We start from the raw sequence: 18390 nt of genomic DNA, 5'->3' as shown, positions 1-18390 counted from the left end.
TCTCAAAAATAAATAAATAAAATTTCATCATATAGCCACACTAGACACATTTCAAGTGATTGACAGCCACACGCAACTAGTGGCTACCATACTGGACAGTGCAGACATAGAACACTTTCATCATTATAAAAAGTTCTACTTGATAATGCTGGTCTTATAAGATAATGTAAGAAAGGTGGGACGGGGCACAGTGGTTCACGCCTGCAATCCTAGCGCTTCAGGAGGTCAAGGTGGTAGGATCCCTTGAGCCCAGGAAGTCGAGACCAGTTTGGCCAACACAGTGACATCTCATCTCTACAAAAAATAAACAAAATTAGCTGGCATGGTAGCACACACCAGTGGTCCCAGTTAGGAGGGAGGTTGAGGTAGGAGGATCACCTAAGCCCAGGAGGTCGAGGCTGCAGTGAGCTGAGATTGTGCCACTGCACTCCGGCCTGGACGACAGAGCGAGACTCCGTCTCAAAAAAATAAAAAGAAAAGTGAATACAAAAAGAAAAATGGGTAACAGATGGCACTCCAGCATTATTTTTTGAAACCAAAAGTAGAGATAACCTAAATGTCTCTCAATATGGGCATAAATAAATCAAGGTATAGTCATAAAATTGATTATCAGTCACTTTTTAAAAAAATGACTTATGTATACATACAATCAAGAAAAGATATCTACCATATTTTACATGAAAAAGCAAACTGCAAAACAATATTATATCATTGGTACATTTTAAGAAAAAGCATATGGGAATCACATACGCATATATATATAAATATAGGCACAATCATACTGGATTAGGGCATTACAAAATACATGCACAAAAAACAGTCTAGAAGAATAGATACCGAACCCAACAATTTCTTCTGAAAGTGTTATTAAGTAAGAAGACAGGGTAGGGAGTATCAGAATCAGAAGCCTTTTTATTTTATTTTATTTTATATTTATCTCTACCATCTGGATTTTTTTGTTTTTCTGTTTTTTGTTTTTATTTTTTTGAGACTCTCACTCTGTGGCCCAGGCTGGAGTGCAGTGGCGTGACCTTGGCTCAAGTGCAGCAGTACAATCTCAGCTCACTCCAACCTCCACCTCCTAGGTAGGTTCAAGTGATTCTCATGCTTCAGCCTCCTGAGTAGCTGGGACTATAGTCGCGCGCCACCACGCCCGGCTAATTTTTGTATTTTTAGTAGAGACAAGGTTTCACTATGTTGGCCAGGCTGGTCTCCAATTCCCGACCTCAGGTGATCCAGCTGCCTTGGCCTCCCAAAGTGCTGGGATTACAGGTGTGAGCCACTGCGCCCGGCCAAACTATCTGGATTTTTTTAACCAGAAAACATTAAAATTTTTTGCTTAATTATAAAAGATAAGTTATGGCCTAATTATCTGGATTTTTTAACCAGAAACATTAAAAATTTGTTGCTTAATTATAAAAGGTAAATTAAGAAGTTATACGATGATTTTCTGAGAGGCAGAGTACAACATAGTAAACATAATTTTAAGTCACATGAATTAGTCCCTGCATTTCTTTTTCTAAATTGCTTATTTCTACTCAACTATCTTCACGAAGAAGAGAAATGGGCAGACTGCAGGAAAACTGCCTTTATGAATCCCAAGGCACATTCTGACCTTACTATTTTTGAAATTCACAAATAATCATAGCAAAACACTTACCGGCAATGAGGACATTGAGCTCTCTGCTCTGTCAGCCAGCGCTAAGGGGGCAAAAGATTAGATATTGATTAGAAAACATCATTACTATATATAAATAAAATACTTCATACAAATCTAATGAGTCTAACTCTCTAGTGCTTAATTTTAGAGATACTTATAGAAGTAACAGGCAATCTACTGTTTCCCTCACTGTCATCCTTATAGGGATAAACTTTCGAAGGGACAAAACTCAACACAAAATAGCTGTTAAAAGGCTACTCTCACACAGGAAAAGGAATGATTTCAGGACTAACTGATTCTCACAGGGAACGTATATATAATCTTATTGTCTTATAATAATGACACTGTCTCCTTTGCACTCAAAAATAAACCACAGTGATTATTTATTTCTATCTAGTTTACCACTAAATTTATTTTTTGAAAAGCTAATTCAAAAAAAAAGGAAGCTAATTCTGAGTTACATATATTATAGACATGTAAATTAAACCAAAAAAAATGAATAAGCAATACAGCACAACTTTTAAGTCTTAAAACAGTTTCATAGGGTTGGGCACAGTGTCTCATGCCTGTAATCCCAGCAATTTGGGAGGCCAAGGTGGGCAGATCACCTGAGGTCAGCAGATGGAGACCAGCCTGGCCAACATGGTGAAACCCTGTCTCTACTAAAAATACAAAAATTAGCCAGGCATGGTAATGGTGGCAGGCACCCGTAATCCCAGCTACTCGGGAGGCTGAGGCAGGAGAACTGCTTGAACCAAGGAGGCGGAGGTTGCAGTGAGGCGAGATCCTGCCACTGCACTCTAGCCTGGGCAACAGAGCAAGACTCTGTCTCAAAAAAAAAAAAAAAACAAAAAAACGGTTTCATAGTTCAGTAATTGAAGCTTCTAGATATCTTGGTTTCCTCATAATTATAAAAAGGTTTTAGAAGAGAATGATGTCTCTACTAAACCAAAAATTATATTAATAATTTATTAGGAAACTGAGAGTAATGTTATACCATATATAAAGGAGATGTTAAGATTTTCTGTCTAGTTTTCAGGAAACAACAGGTTTATAATAAAAAAATTTATGTTTTAATTTTCTGATAAACAGGTTCAGAGGTAAATAACTATGATCCTACACCAACGTACTCCCAATATCTGTTATTCGTTTATCTCTTTCTACTTTTTAAAATGAACATGAGCTTTAACTTGATGCCAAATAATTAACTTAGAAATAAAATTCCCAAGGAAACCTTAAAGGACAGTAAAAGACTTAAAATGATAGGAAGCAAGGTACTTCAGAGCAAAGAAAATAAAGCTGAAAGAAAAAGCATACAGAGCATGCCTGTAATCCCAGCACTTTGGGAGGCTGAGGCAGGTGGATCATGAGGTCAGGAGTTCGAGACCAGCCTGGCCAACATAGTGAAATCCCGTCTCTACTAAAAATATAAATTTAGCCAGGTGTGGTGGCATGAGCCTGTAGTCTCAGCTACTCGGGAGGCTGAGGCAGGAGAATTGCTTGAACCCAGGAGGTGGAGGCTGCAGGGAGCCGAGATCGCGCCACGGCACTACAGCCTGGGTATCAGAGCATGATTCTGTCTCAAAAAAATAAAAATAAAATAAAAAGCCTACAGAAAAGGATTCCTCCATTCTTAATAACCTTGAACATTATTATTACCTTCGTCCCTAGGCAAAAACGAAATTTGGGTCAGGTTTCTTCCCCTGAAACAATGCCATGACCATGCCACTCTTCTGTTAAAGTCACAGCTCCTCTCCAGAACTGGTCTCATGAACTCCTCTCCAGAACTGGCCCTATAACCCAGCAAGGTAATGTCTTTACATGTTTCCTCTCTCTGCCTAAGATACTCTTCAAAACCTTTCTTCATCTGGGTTACTCCTACTCATTGTTTAGATTTCAGTTCATAAGTTGCTTTCTCCAAAAAGCTTTCCCTGACACTCTGCAGACTATTTTAGATACAATTGCCATGCTCTACCACAGCAACTTATACTTCCCCCTTCAGATACTTTATTATGACGACTTATTTGTTGGTCTCCTTTGCCCTGCTAGATTATAAACCTTAAAAAGACTGGGACTATGATAGGGAGTAACCAGATTGTATTTTAAATGTCCCCCTCCCTCTCAGTCAAAACAGGCTTACTGCTGCACTATGTAACACTGTTGACATATCTGTGCATTTGCTTATATGGTCCCTCCCTCCATGTCCTGTCTCACAGAAATGTCACTGGATCATGTCCACAAAATTTCCTGCCTTTCCCAGGCTATAGTGAGCGTTACATTCTCTGAATATTTGTGGTATTTTTATCTTGTATTCCACAATCTAATTTATTTATTTATTTTTTGAGACAGAGTCTCACTCCCTCCCCCAGGCTTGAGTGCAGTGGTGCAATCTCAACTCACTGCAACCTCTGCCTCCCAGGTTCAAGCAATTCTCATGCCTCAGCCTCTCAAGCAGCTGGGATTACAGGCATGCGATGCCACACCCAGATGGTTTTCGTATTTTTATTAGAGATGGGGTTTTCCCACGTTGGCCAGGCTAGTCTCCAACTCTGACCTCAAGTGATCCGCCCACCTGGGCCTCCCAAAGTGCTGGGATTACAGGCATACAGGCATGAAATTACTCAGCCTCCACAATCTAATTTAATTACAAAATAAATATGACAATGTTAATACTTTGAGAAAAGCAATGTTTCTCTCAAACCAAAACCAAAGAACCAGTGGTACAATATTAATGCATAATATTAAACAAATCTTTAGAATATTCCCCCTCATTCAATTAAAAAATCATAAACATAAAATAAAATTAAAATTAAAAATTATTTTCTCTCCTTCATTAAACTGGAAGAATCACAAGCTTTAGAAAGTATTCAGATCTGTGTCTGATTCCCAGCTCTGGCACTTACGGACCACATGACATTGGACAAGTGACTGAGCTCGTCTCTTCATATGTGACAAGAGAATCAGCATACCTACCCTGCAAAACCGCTGGAAGGGTTAGAGAGAAGCTGTTAGCAATATATACTAAGTATCTAAGATAATCTTAAAAAAAAAAAACAAAAAACTGGCTGCTAACATTTATAGTTCAATTACTACTGGATGTGAGGAAAAAGGAAGATTAAGGTGAGCTAGGTTTTTGGATAAAAAACTGGGTTCCTGACTGGAAAAGAAACAGATTTGGCATGGTGAAAAACAAAAAAACAAAACAAAAAAACACCTCTTATAGAGATGATATATTTCAGATGCATACTACAAGTCCAAATGAGGGTAGTTAGATACTGGAGGCAGAGAAAAGGCCAGGACTGAAAAGATAAAGTTGGGAAGTATAAGTCTGGAGGTAGTGTTAAAAGTCATGGACCAGTCAGGTGTGGTGGCTCACACCTTTAATCCCAGCACTTTGGCAGGCCAAGGTGGGAGGACTACTTAAGGCCAGGAGCTCCAGATCAGCCTGGGTCACATAGCAAGATATCATCTCTACAATAAATTTAAAAATTAGCTGGGCATGGTGGGCACGCCTGTAGTCCCAGCTACTCCTCAGGAGGCTGAGGTGGGAAGATCAATTGAGTCCAGAGGTCAGGGCTGCAGTGAGCCATGATCATGCCACTGTCTCTAGCCTGGATGACAGAGCAAGACTCAGTCTCTTAAAAAAAAAAAAATCCATAGACCATGAAGTTACTAGGAAGATGGTATAGCTATTATGGCAACGATACCAAAGATAATGTTTCAAGAAAAACCGATGAAGTAATTTGTGCTGAATGTGCTGAGAAGGAAAGGTAAGGCCAACGAAAAGTTCACTGGATTTAGCAAAACTGAGTCTACACTTTGCAGGAGCTATGTGAGTAGTGTGGAGGGAACTAAAGCCAAGTTAGAATGGGTTGAAGGGTAAGTAGACGGCAAGGTTGCAGGGAAATGGAGTGGAAAACACTCTTTTAAATAGTTTTAGCTATAAGAGAAAACAGGTAGTAATTTGTTAGGAAATTTGTTAACAAAGGACTTTTATTCCCAAACAGCTCAAAATTGCAAGGAAACTTGGAGGCAGATCATAGAGGATCTTAGATGCCTTGTGAAAGCATACAAAATTTCTTACATCCCCTAATGTACTGTTTGAGGCAAACTATATATACATACAAACATGCTAAATACTTTCTGGGGTTGTTTTTGTTTTCGAGACAAGTCTCACTCTGTCACTCAGGCAGGAGAGCAGTGGCCCAAACACAGTTCACTGCAGCCTCAACCTCTTCATCTCAAGAGGTCCTCCCACCTGACCCTCAGAAGTAGCTGAGGCTACAGGTGTGCCCACATCCAGCTAATTTTTTAATTTTTTTGCAGAGATGGGATCTTGCCATGTTGCTCAGGCTGGTCTTGAAGTCCTGGGCTCAAACAGTCCTCATCTTTGGCCTCCCAAAGTGCTGGGACTACAGGCATGAGCCACTGCGCCCAGACTAAAATAGTTTCTTACAAACATCTATACCACTAAACTATTAACAAAAGTCCACTTCTTACGGTATGTCTACCAGAGAAAGGGAAAAGCAGTCCTTTTGTTCATTTCCAAAAACTTATAAGAATGAGTAATTATCATAAAGATTGTATATATTAATTATCTAGCATACAGAACTAAATAAGCCAGATGGTAAATAAAATTACTGTTAGTGTAACAGGAGACCAAAAAAAGAGAGTTTAAAAAAAAAGCATCAGCTGGGCACAGTGGCTCACGCCTGTAATCTCAACACTTTGGGAGGCCGAGGTGGGTGGATCACCTGGGGTCAGGAGTTCGAGACCAGACTGGGCAACATGGTGAAACCCCGCCTCTACTAAAAATATAAAAATTAGCCAGACATGGTGGTGGGTGCCTGTAATCCCAGCTACTCAGGAGGCTGAGGCAGGAGAATTGCTTGAACCCAGGAGGCAGAGGATGCAGTGAGCCAAGATCGTGCCACTGCACTACAGCCTGGGTGACAGTGAGACTCTGTCTCAAAAAAAAGAAAAAAAAAAAAAAAACCAAATTTGTAACAGAAAACAAGCTCTTTAAGAAACATTAATTACAGCAATTATTAAAAATCTTAGATCATGGGTTCATGATTGATTAAATACTATTTCCAATACCTAATCCTGCATTTGAAATTAATTAAAAATTTAAGTATTTATTAAATTCCTTCCATTTCTTCAGGACACAATCAGAGATATCATTATTGACATGTACTGTGTATCCTCATTCATAATGCTATGTGAAAAATTTTAATATATATGTATTGGTCTGGGAGTTTAAGATATTTACTAGAGAAATTGTGCTAGGGAAATCCTCAACAAAATCCCAATAAAACTAATTCAACAGACTATTTAAAAAATTATACACTGTGGCCAAGTGGGATTTATTCCTAGAATACAAAGATGATTCAACTACAAAAATCATTCAATGTAATAAACCACTTCATGGAAAACCCCCACTATGATCATCTCAATTGATGCAGAAAAGGCATCTGACAAAATCCAATATCCTTTCATGATAAAAATACTCAATAGATAGAAACAGAAGGGAACTTCCTCAACTTGATAAAGGCCATATATAATAACTCATAAAAATCACAGTCAACGATTCAAAGGCTAAAAATTCTTCCCCTTAAGATCAGGAAAAACTCCCCCTAAAATCAAGAAAAATGCCAGCTTTTACCATTTCTATTCGACATAATACAGGTACTAAAAATTCCAGCCAGAGTACTTAGGCAAGATAAAGAAATAAAAAGTATCCTAATTAAAAAAGAAGTGAAATTATCTTTTTGCAGATGACATGATCTTATCTGTAAAAATCCCTAGAAAGTCCACAAAATATTGTTAAAGCTAATAAACACAGCAGTTACAGGATACAAAATAAACACACAAAAAAACACTGGCATTTCTATAAGTTTGCAATGAACAATCAAAAAAGGAAATTAAGAAAATAACACATTTGCAACAGCATCAAAAGGAGTAAAATGCTTAGGAAAAAAACAAAGCAAGAATTTGAAAGACATACATGGAGGCTGAGTGTGGTGGCTCACACCTATAATCCCAGCATTGGGAGGCCAAGACAAGAGGGTCGCTTGAACCCAGGAAGCTGAGGCTGCAGTGAGCCATAATCGCATCACTGCACTCCAGCCTGGGTGACAGTGAGATCCTTTCTCAAAAAAATAAAAAAGAAAAAGAAAGACTTATATGGGCAAAACTACAATACACTGCTGAAAGAAGTTAAAGAAGTCCTAAATAAATGGAAAGACACCCATGTTCAAGAATCATAAGATTTAATATTGTTAAGACAGCAATATTACTCAAAGGCATGTACAGAATCAATGTAATCCCTACTAAAACTCCAATGGTACTTTTTATATTGGTAGAAAACTGCATTTAAAATTCACATGGAATCTCAAGGGATGCCAAATAGCCAAAACTATCTTGAAAAAGTTGGAGGACTCACACTTCCTAATTTCAAAACTTACTACAAAGCTACAGTAATCAAAACAGTGTGGTACTACCATAAGAACAGAAATAGAAACTAATAGAACAGAATAGAGAGGTAGAAATAAACACAAATATTTTATGATTCCATTTATATGATGTACTTAGAATAGTCAATGTAAAGACAGAAGGTAGAATAGTGGTTAACAGGGGCTGGGGGAAGAGAATAATGAGAATTTATTGTTTATCAAGTACAGAGTTTCAGTTTGGGATGATGAAAAAGTACTAAAGGTGGATAGTGGTGATGGCTGCACAACAATGTGAATGTACTTAATGCCGCTAAACAGTACACTTAAAAATACAGTTAAAATCGCAAATTTGGCTGGGCCAAGTGGCTCACATCTGTAATCCTAGCACTTGGGAGGCCAAGGCAGGCAGATCACTCGAGCCCAGGAGTTTGAGGCCAGCTTTGGCAACAAAGTAAAACCCTGTCTTTACAAAAAATAAAAAAATTAGCCAGGCACAATGGCACACACTTGTGGTCCCAGCTACTCAAGAATCTGAAGCAGGCCAACTACTTGAACCCAAGAGACTGAGGCTGCAGTAAGCCATGATTGTGTCACTGTGCTCCAACGTGGGCAACAGAGTGAGACACTGTCTCATTTAAAAAAAAAAAAAAAAAAAAGGCTAATTTTAAATTAGGTATATTTTACCACAATTAAAAAAAAATAAACAGAATACCATATGACCCAGCAATTTCACTCCTAGATATATATTCAAAAGAAATGAAAGCAGGAACTCAAACAGATAATTGTTAACAACAGAACTATTAACAATATCCAAAAGGTTAAAACAACCCAAGTGTCCATCAAGAGATAAAAATGGATAAATAGGCTTGGCGTGGTGGCTCAACGCCTGTAATCCCAGCACTTTGGGAGGCCAAGGAGGGTGGATCACCAGGTCAAGAGATCGACATCATCCTGGCCAACATGGTGAAACCCCACCTCTACTAAAAATACAAAAATTAGCTGGGTATACTGGCGCACACCTGTACTCCCAGCTACTCAGGAGGCTAAGGCAGGAGACTCGCTTGAACCTCAGAGGTGGAAGGTGTGGTGAGCCGAGATCGCGCCATTGCACTCCAGCCTGGCCACAGAGCGAGGCTCTGTCTCAAAAAAAAAAACTTTAAAAAAAAGGATAAACAAAAAGTGGTATATAGTCATGTGTCACATAAAGATGTTTCGGTAAATGATGGACCGCATATACTACAGTAGTCTCATAAGATTAGAATGGAGCTGCACTACATAGGTGTACCATTTTTTATCTTTTATACTGTATTTTTAATATACCTTTTCTATGTTTACTTATGTTTACTTTCTTTTTTCTTTTTTTTTTAATGGGTACAGACTTTCTGTTTGGGGTGATGAAAGATTTTGGAAATAGTGATATGGTTGTACAATATTATGAATGTAATTAAAGACACTGAACTGTACCCTTAAATATGGGTAAAATGGAAAATTTTGTTATATTTATTTTAGCACAAAATGTGGGGCACTGAACAGACCCCTTACCAAAGACAACATATGGATGGTAAATAACTCCTGGAAAAGATGCTAACATCATTACTCAACAGAGAAACGCTAACTAAAACAAGGAGATACCTGTAAGAATGGCTACATGCCCCTGAGAATGGCTAAAATTCACAAAACCGAACACACCAACTGTTAGCATTAATATGGAGGAATTGGAACTCTCATACGCTTCTGGTGAGAATGTAAAATTATAAAACTATTTCCTTTTTTTTCTTTTTGAGACAGAGTTTCGCTCTTGTTGCCCAGGCTGGAGTGCAATGGTGCGATCTTGGCTCACCGCAACCTCTGCCTTCTGGATTCAAGCAATTCTCCTGCCTCAGCCTCCCAAGGAGCTGGGATTACAGACATGTACCACCAGGCCTGGCTAATTTTGTATTTTTGGTAGAGACGGGGTTCTCCATGTTGGTTAAGCTGGTCTCGAACTCCTGAATTCAGGTGATCCATCCCCTTCGGCCTTCCAATCCTTTTTTTAATTTAATCTTCATCCCGCTCCTCCTCTCCCTCTTTTGAAGTCCCCAGTGTCTAGCATTTCCCCCTTTATGTCCACGTATGCTCATTGTTTAGCTCCCAGATACAAGTATTTTAGAAAATAGCTTGGCAATTTTCAAAATGTTAAACACACATCTACCACATAATCTCTATCCATTCCATTACTAATTATTTACCCAAGAGAAAAGAAAGTTTCTTGTACACGAATGTTCGCAGCAATTTTCATTGTAATAGCAAAAACTGTAAACATGCCATATGCCCATCAATAGGTGAATGCATAAACAAATTGTGGTAAATACATACAATGTAATACTACTTAGCAATAAAAAGGAATACTACTGATATATACAGTATTTTTGCTGAGTGAAAAAGCCAGATCCATAAGAGTACATATTGTATGATTTTCATTTGTATAAAATTCCAAAACATGCAAACTTATCTTTTTTCTCTTTTTCCATCCCCCTTATCACTGAAGCAAACTTATCTATCGTGACAGAAAGCAGATCAATGGTTGCCTGGGGACAAGGCAAGTAGAGGGAGGAATTACCAAGAGGCACAAGGAAACTTTTGGGGATGACAGATACATTCACTAACTTGGATGCAATGATTGTCTCACAAGAATATATATATGTCAAAACTGTACACTTGGCCAGGCTCAGTGACTCACATCTGTAATCCTAGCACTTTGGGAGGCTGAGGTGGGTGGATCACCTGAGGTCTGGAGTTTGAGACCAACCTGACCAACATGATGAAACCCTGTTTCTACTAAAAATACAAAATTAGCCAACCGTGGTGATGCATGCCTATAATCCCAGCTACTTGGGAGGCTGAGGCAGGAGAATCACTTGAACCCAGGAGACAGAGGTTGCAGTGAGTGGAGATCGCGTCATCGCACTCCAGGCTGGGCAACAAGAGCGAAACGCCATCTCAAAAAAAAAAAAAAAAAAAAGAACAAAACAAACAAACAAAAAAACTGTACACTTTAAATATGTGTAGTTTACTGCATGTCAATTATACCTAATAAAAAATGACTGGCTTGAAAACAAGTAGGCAAGCAATTAATATTTGCTGAATGAATGAACAAATGATCAGTGCATTCAGGTACCAAGACAGCCCTAGAAAGAAAGGTCAGAACCAGATCTGGATGGTCTGAACACAGGCTAACATTCTTGGATTTTATCCTTTATATAATACATTTCTGAGGCTTCTGGGAAAAAAAAAGAGATATCAGTGAAAAATATTAATATAGTAGCAGGAAAGAAAATGGACTGGAGATAAGAAAAGACTCAAACCTGAGAGATCAGATAGAAAGTAATTAAATAATCTAAGCATGAGGTAACCAATGTTCATACTTCTCTACTAGCATGGTAATGATAAAAACAGAAAGGTAAGACAAATGTAAGTGAAACAGGGAGATAATAACTAATTGTACTTAAAAATCATTGGTATAGGCCAGGCGCAGTGGCTCATGCCTGTAATCCCAGCACTTTGGGAGGCCAAGGAGGGAAGATCAGTTGAGGTCAGGAGTTTGAGACCAGCCTGGGCAACACAGTGAAACTCCATCTCTACAAAAAAAAAATATATATATATACACACATATATACATACACATGTATGTGTATATATGTGTATATATACATATATACATACACATGTATGTGTATATATACACATATATACACACACATGTATGTGTATATATACACATATATACACACATATATGTTTATATATATACATATATATACACTCACATATATACATATATATGTGTATATATACAAAAATAGCCGGGCATGATGGAGTACGCTGATACTCCCAGCAACTCGAGAGGCTGAGGCAGGAGAATCGCTTGAACCTGGGAGGCGGAGGTTGCAGTGACCCGAGATCACGCCACTGCACTTTAGCCTGGGCAACAGAGCGAGAATCCGTCTCAAAAAAAAATAAAAAATAAAAAATAAAAAAATCATTGGTATAAAGTTTCCAGTTTGAGTGACTAGCAGAACAGGACAAAAAGAATGAACTTAGAATCAGTTTGAGAAAATAATATGAATAATCTGATCTTCAACAAAGTTCAAGATGCTAGAAGGACAAGACAAGACATCCAAAAGTGAGTGCTGAAGGAATAGATTTAGGAGCCATACACACAGAGATGATAGCTAAAGCTGCTAAAGTAAATCAAATTTCCCAAAGTAGATGAATACTCCCAGAAACCTCAGAGTAGAGAATGACAGCAACAAGGTCTTAGGAAATTAAGAAATAAATGCATTTAAGGGGCAGGAGGAAGAAGATGTAACAATGAAAAAATACAGAATCAATGAGGCATAAGGTAACAACCAGAGACCATAAGCATATGGGACCTTCATCAAAAGAAATAAGCCCAGATCCAGATTCTACCACTTAATTAACTATAGTAACGGAGGCCAATTATTTATCTAGCATCAATTTCACTGTTTATTAAAACATAGGTAAGTGTTAATGTGTATTAGTTGCTATTTTAACAATAAAATAATACCTTACAAACAAGTAGATATAGTATTTTATAATTTTGGAATTACTTTTTTTTTTTTTTGAGACGGAGTCTCACTCTGTCACCCAGGCTGGAGTGCAGTGGCACAATCTCAGCTCACTACAACCTCCGCCCTCTGAGTTCAAGCAATTCTCCTGCCTCAGCCTCCTGAGTAGCTGGGATACAGGCACCTGCTACCATGCCTGGCTAATTTTTTGTATTTTTAGTAGAGACGGGGTTTCACCATCTTGGCCAGGCTGGTCTTGAACTCCTGACCTCGTGATCCACCCGTCTCGGCCTCCCAATTTTTCTGAATTACTTCTTAGGTTATCTCATTTAATGCCATAACCACCCTGTAAAGCAAATCATATCTGAATTCTACAGCTGAAGAAAGAAGGCCAAGAAAGATTGAATCTCTTAGTTTTAGGAGTATGAGAACTAACATCATATTTTACTTGGTCTTCTGCGCATGGTACAGTGACAAAGAACAGGCTATAGAGTTCTTGAAATTAATGGGTTCAAATCCAGTACCATCAATTGTGAGCTGTGTAACTAGAAAAAAATTATTTAAGTGTTACGGATACTACTCTTGACAAAGGCATATTTATCTTCCTTAAGCAAGAATAAGGAAACAGAAATTTTTTTTTTTGAGACGAAGTCTCGCTCTGTCGCCAGGCTGGAGTGCAGTGGCACCATCTCTGCTCACTGCAACCTCTGCCTCCCAGGTTCAAGTGATTCTCCAGTCTCAGCCTCTCGAGTAGCTGGGACTACAGGAGCATGCCACCATGCCCGGCTAATTTTTGTATTTTTAGCAGAGACAGGGTTTCACCATATTGGTCAGGATGGTCTCGAACTCCTGACCTCAAGTGATCCACCCACCTCAGCCTCCCAAAATGCCGCGATTACAGGCGTGAGCTACCTACTACGCCCAGCCGAAACAGAAAGTTTGAGGTGAAGAGCATGTGACCTCTTTGATTTTCTCAGGAAAATAAATAATTGAAGAGGAATGTGAACAAGGCAGTTTTCAACTATGCTCTGTAGATGTGCTATTGGACTCTGGCACACACAACCAAAATCTTGGACTTCCTCATTTCGTTATTTTGTTTTTTGTTTTTTTGAGACAGAGTCTCGCTCTGTCGCCCAGGCTGGAGTGCACTCGTGTGATCTCGGCTCACTGCAATCTCCGCCTCCCGGGTTCAAGCGATTCTCCTGCCTCAGCCTCCTGAGTAGCTGGGATTACAGGCACACACCGCCATGCCTGGCTAATTTTTGTATTTTTAGTAGAGACGGGGTTCCACCATGTTGGTCAGGCTAGTCTCGAACTCCTGACCCCATGATCCACCCACCTCGGCCTCCCAAAGTGCTGGGATTACAGGCCTGGGCCACCGCGCTCGGCCAACATTCAAGTTTTGTTTTTTTTTGGTTTTTTTTTTTGAGACGGAGTCTTGCTCTGTCGCCAGGCTGGAGTGCAGTGGCGCTATCTCAGCTCACTGCAACCTCTGCCCTCCCGGGTTCAAGCAATTCTCCTGCCTCAGCCTCCCAAGTAGCCGGGACACAGGCACATGCCACCACACCCAGCTAATTTTTGTATTTTTAGTAAAGACAGGGTTTCACCATGTTGGCCAGGATGGTCTCAATCTCTTGACCTCGTGAGCCACCTACCTCGGCCTCCCAAAGCGCCAACACTCAAGTTTTAAAGCCACTAGATTATATTCATCTCTAGAGTATCTTGTAATTGTAAGATTAAACACTTTTTCTCCATCTTACTCACCAAACACATATAGACCAGTCCTCTTCTGAGCCCCACAGCACTTCTTTAGTGCCTCTTTATGATACCACACATTCTTCAATATAAACATTCTAAACTCCATTCCCTCAATTAGATTTAAGCTCCTTCAAGGCAGGCAATTTGTCATTTATCTTAGCATTCCTCAACCCCAAGCACAATGCAAGCAAGCACTTTAGGGCAAAAAATGTAAAATAAAAAGATAAGGGAAATGGTTAATCCTTACAATATATACTATATATACTAACTGCATGTAAAAAGAAATACAACTTACCCTAATACAGCTGAAACAACACAGCTTGGAGCAATGAGGACACAGGCGTGCATCCCGCAATTTCTCCATACAAATGAAACATCGGAAAACCTCAGCAATGCTCTGAAAACAGTAAAAGATGTAAGGTCCACCAGTTTAGGCTACTGAATCAAGAGTAAAAGGCAAGCTCAAAACAACTTGACATTTACATTTATTTTGGACTGATCTCTCAATTTTAACTATTCCATATCAGGATTTGGTTGGTCAAGGCACAGAGTACCTCAAAACATCTGGAAAATGTACTCCCGTTTTTCTAAGTTTCACGATGATTCTATTCTAAGGAAAATATAGGAAATGCAAACACACTTATGCAGAAAAATTTTCACTGAAGCAGTAATTATAATGGCAAGAATCTAGGTACAGCCCAAATGTCCAAATATTAAGTAAATTATGGCAGTTACACATAGATTACAGTCACTAGAAATTCTTCATCTAATGATACAGAAAAATGCATATAATGTATAACAGCAGGAAAAATGCTATGAACCATCATGTACAGGCATGATGGTTCATGACTGTAATCCTAGCACTTTGGGAGGCCGAGGCAGGTGGATCACTTGAGGTCGGGAGTTCGAGACCAACCTGGCCAAATTGGTGAAACCCCGTCTCTACTAAAAATACAAAAATTAGCCGGGCGTGGTGGTGTGTGCCTGTAATCCCAGCTACTCAGGAGGCTGAGGCAGGAGAATCGCTTGAACCTAGGAGGCGGAGGTTGCAGTGAGCCGAGAGGGTGCCACTGCACTCCAGCGCCCGGGTGACAGAGAGTGTGTCTCAAAAAAAAAAAAGGAAAAAAGGCAGACTATATGACTGAATACACAACATGAACTTTTAACTTTTTCTGCAATTTCCCCAAAAGGTATAAACTGATTTTATAATTTAGAGGAAAAAGAAGTTTAAAAAGACACTTATCCTACAGGCAGTGTACTGTGACCCAGAAAAAAATGAATTCAGGATCCAGAAATCTCAATTGCTGCCCTGATGTTACAACAGACTAGCTACTTATTTGAACCTGAGAGTCTGCCCCAATTGAAAATGTTGACGGTAGTTCAAAGCGATCTTGGGAACAACAACAACAACAAAAATATGTAAATACACGAAACAGTATTATCTTTGCAAGCCTCAATTTAATCAATTTAGGAAGTAACTGAAAAGTTTTTAACAAGAAAAAAGATACAATTAAACGTATACTTATTGTACTGTATACTTTGTTTTTATAGTACTGACATTTACTTTCACTCCAGTCTAGAATTAAACCCTCCTAAAACCAAGATAAGTTTACAAAACCTTTATAATACTTTATATGAGGAATTAAGGAGAAAATTACTCATGAATCTCATCATGACTCTGTAGGGCCAGAAAGAACCTGGGAGATGCAGATTCTGTAACCTGCAACGGGGTGGACAATAAGACTACTAAATGACTAGTTTCAAGTGGAACATCCATAACATAGTTACTCCTTACTAAAAAGCAAGGATTTCCTATTTCAGTATCTGAAAGGTCCAAAATTTGATAATGATTACACAATTATGTTCAATAAACAATCTTTTAAAATATATTCCTAGCCTTTAATTACATATCCTACATATCCCCACTATTTTAACTCACAGCTTACAAGAATCAGTTATAAAAAGAAGAGTTTGTTCTGGAAACTACACATGAGATAATATATGCTGATTCAATCTAGGAAGGAAGAGCAGAAGCCTGTAAAATGTGCCACTGAGAGGGAAAGATGATTATCCATTTGGAAGGAGATTTAGATCAGCTCAAGAACTCGCAAGGACTGGTGGTGAGTGGCAGGGTACATCCATCTGATGAATCTGCAGTTTTGGTCAGAACAGCATGCTGTTTGCAAATACCCGGTGGGGATGCGTACCTGTGCCAAGACATCCTTGAAAACTCCAGGATACGCACCACCTGACTGCGGAACAGTGAGCACAAGACACCCGGAGCGCCGCAGAATGGGCACGGCGTCCTTGGTACCGGGCCAGCCCTTTCCACAGCGGCAGAGGCGGGGTAGGGATGCCCTACTGGAGGGAGGACATGGGCACGACTCCTCGAATAAAAACCGCTCATCGGGTGGGGGCGGGGACTAACCACCACCCTCACAACCCCCTCACCTCCACGCTCTGTTCATCCATTGCCTCCGGCTCTTGGCGGGGCCGTTGGCGACCCGCAGGCTCCGTAGTCTGACCTCTTAGGCGCCGGCCCGAGGTCGCCAGATCAAATCGCCGATAAAAGCTCGGCGCCCACGTCAGGGGGCTCTGACAACCGCCCCACCTGCGCGCCCCATCTCTTCAGGTCCAACGCCGACTACCCCCATTTCGCCATTTTTACCAGCGCACCCGCCCCGGGGCGCAGAGGTAGGGCGAACGGTGACCGCAGCTCCTTTCTCCCGGCTCAGCCGCCGGCCAGCAGCCGCGACGGAATCTCGGCCCACGTGACGCAGGCGCGCGCGTGTGGAACCGCCGGTGGAGTTCCGCGAAGAAGGCACCGCAGAGAATTCGCAAACACCAACTGTAACCAGAGCAGCTGGGGGCGCGGCGGCGAGAAAAGCTACGAAGCGCATGCGCGCAGGACGCTGCGGGAGGGGAAAGGAGGGGAGGAGCGTGGAGGGTTCGCCTAGTTCCCGCGTTGCGGGGCGCACACGAGACTTGGCCACTCGCTGCCTCAGGGTTGCGTGCCTCCGGCCCTAGCCTGCGCAGGCGGCCTGAGCGTGGGGCTCCGCTACGCCACCCACGCCCACCTCGGCAGAGGGCGGGGCCCCACGGCTCTCAAACTTGCGCGCCAAAGACGTAGGCACCTGGCGTACTGGTGGAAAGCGCAGTCTTCGGAGCCAAACCCCTAATTAGGTATTCGGACTCTGAGATTCTAGGGTGGGGCCCAGGCTATCCGCGTTTTCACCCAGCATCGTGTGATTCGGCAGCAGGTGGTCTGTGGCCCGCACTTTGAGAAACCCTGGTGCAGAAGGTTCATGGTTAGTGGTTCTCTCTGGAAGAAACAGTCTAAGGTTTGTAGGACTTACGTTCCACCTACCAAAGCAAATCGAGTTAGAAGGCTCCAGACTGTGAAGGCTGGAGAGGTGTCATTTCTCATTACGGTGGTGAGAGGACTGGACCACACACTGTGAAGTCTTCATTCCCACATCCCACACTTCATTCTTGCCGCCTAAGTAAGTTGTCGCCGTGGGACTATTGAAAGGGTATCAGCGATATTCATCTTTCCTATAAATAGGGTATGCTTTCTACAATTTCCTGCCAGAAGAGATGTGTAAAGATTGCAAGAATTGAAGGTTTGTGAGACAAAGAGGGCACATCAAATTCATAATTTGAATTAAAAATTCCCTGTATTTATTGCAAACAACTAATTATACTTAACCGACCTAGAGTGCACATGTAGAGAATCACTAATAATCTAGAAATAAGTTCTTGAATATCAGGCATTTAGGCTTATAGGTGGTGGGTAGCAACAATTTTTTTTAACTACTTGGGTCATGAACAAGATATAATTTAGAAAGATTAATCTGAGACTGAAAAATTCTTTCAGTAAGAATTATTTGTGGTCTTTGAACTACATGGAGCTGATGGTTGTATAACGCTATTTTTACGAAAATGCCCT

General features: G+C 40.4%; 1 protein-coding gene across 16 annotated transcripts in view; it reads right to left on the bottom strand.

The window, feature by feature from the left end:
* Window positions 1–17516, bottom strand: part of TRIM37 (tripartite motif containing 37) — a 126438-nt gene extending 108922 nt beyond the window's left edge. For 6 of the 16 annotated variants that reach the window (XM_054457916.2, XM_063655646.1, XM_063655644.1 and 3 more), the window contains exons 1-3: window positions 16893–17477; window positions 14737–14838; window positions 1661–1701 (exon numbers count right to left, since the gene is read on the bottom strand). In XM_054457916.2, the coding sequence (XP_054313891.2) occupies window positions 1661–1701; window positions 14737–14838; window positions 16893–16913 (164 nt within the window). In that variant the 5' untranslated portion in view covers window positions 16914–17477. Of the gene's footprint in view, window positions 1–1660; window positions 1702–14736; window positions 14839–16892 lie in introns of all 16 variants that reach the window. The other 10 variants (XM_063655650.1, XM_063655652.1, XM_063655648.1 and 7 more) reach the window with 4 other exon arrangements.
* Between the last annotated feature and the right edge of the window lie 874 nt (window positions 17517–18390).

The sequence above is a fragment of the Pongo pygmaeus genome, chromosome 19 (genome assembly GCF_028885625.2).
Source record: "Pongo pygmaeus isolate AG05252 chromosome 19, NHGRI_mPonPyg2-v2.0_pri, whole genome shotgun sequence".
Taxonomy (NCBI): Eukaryota; Metazoa; Chordata; class Mammalia; order Primates; family Hominidae; genus Pongo; species Pongo pygmaeus.
This window is presented reverse-complemented; position numbering and strand designations above follow the sequence as displayed.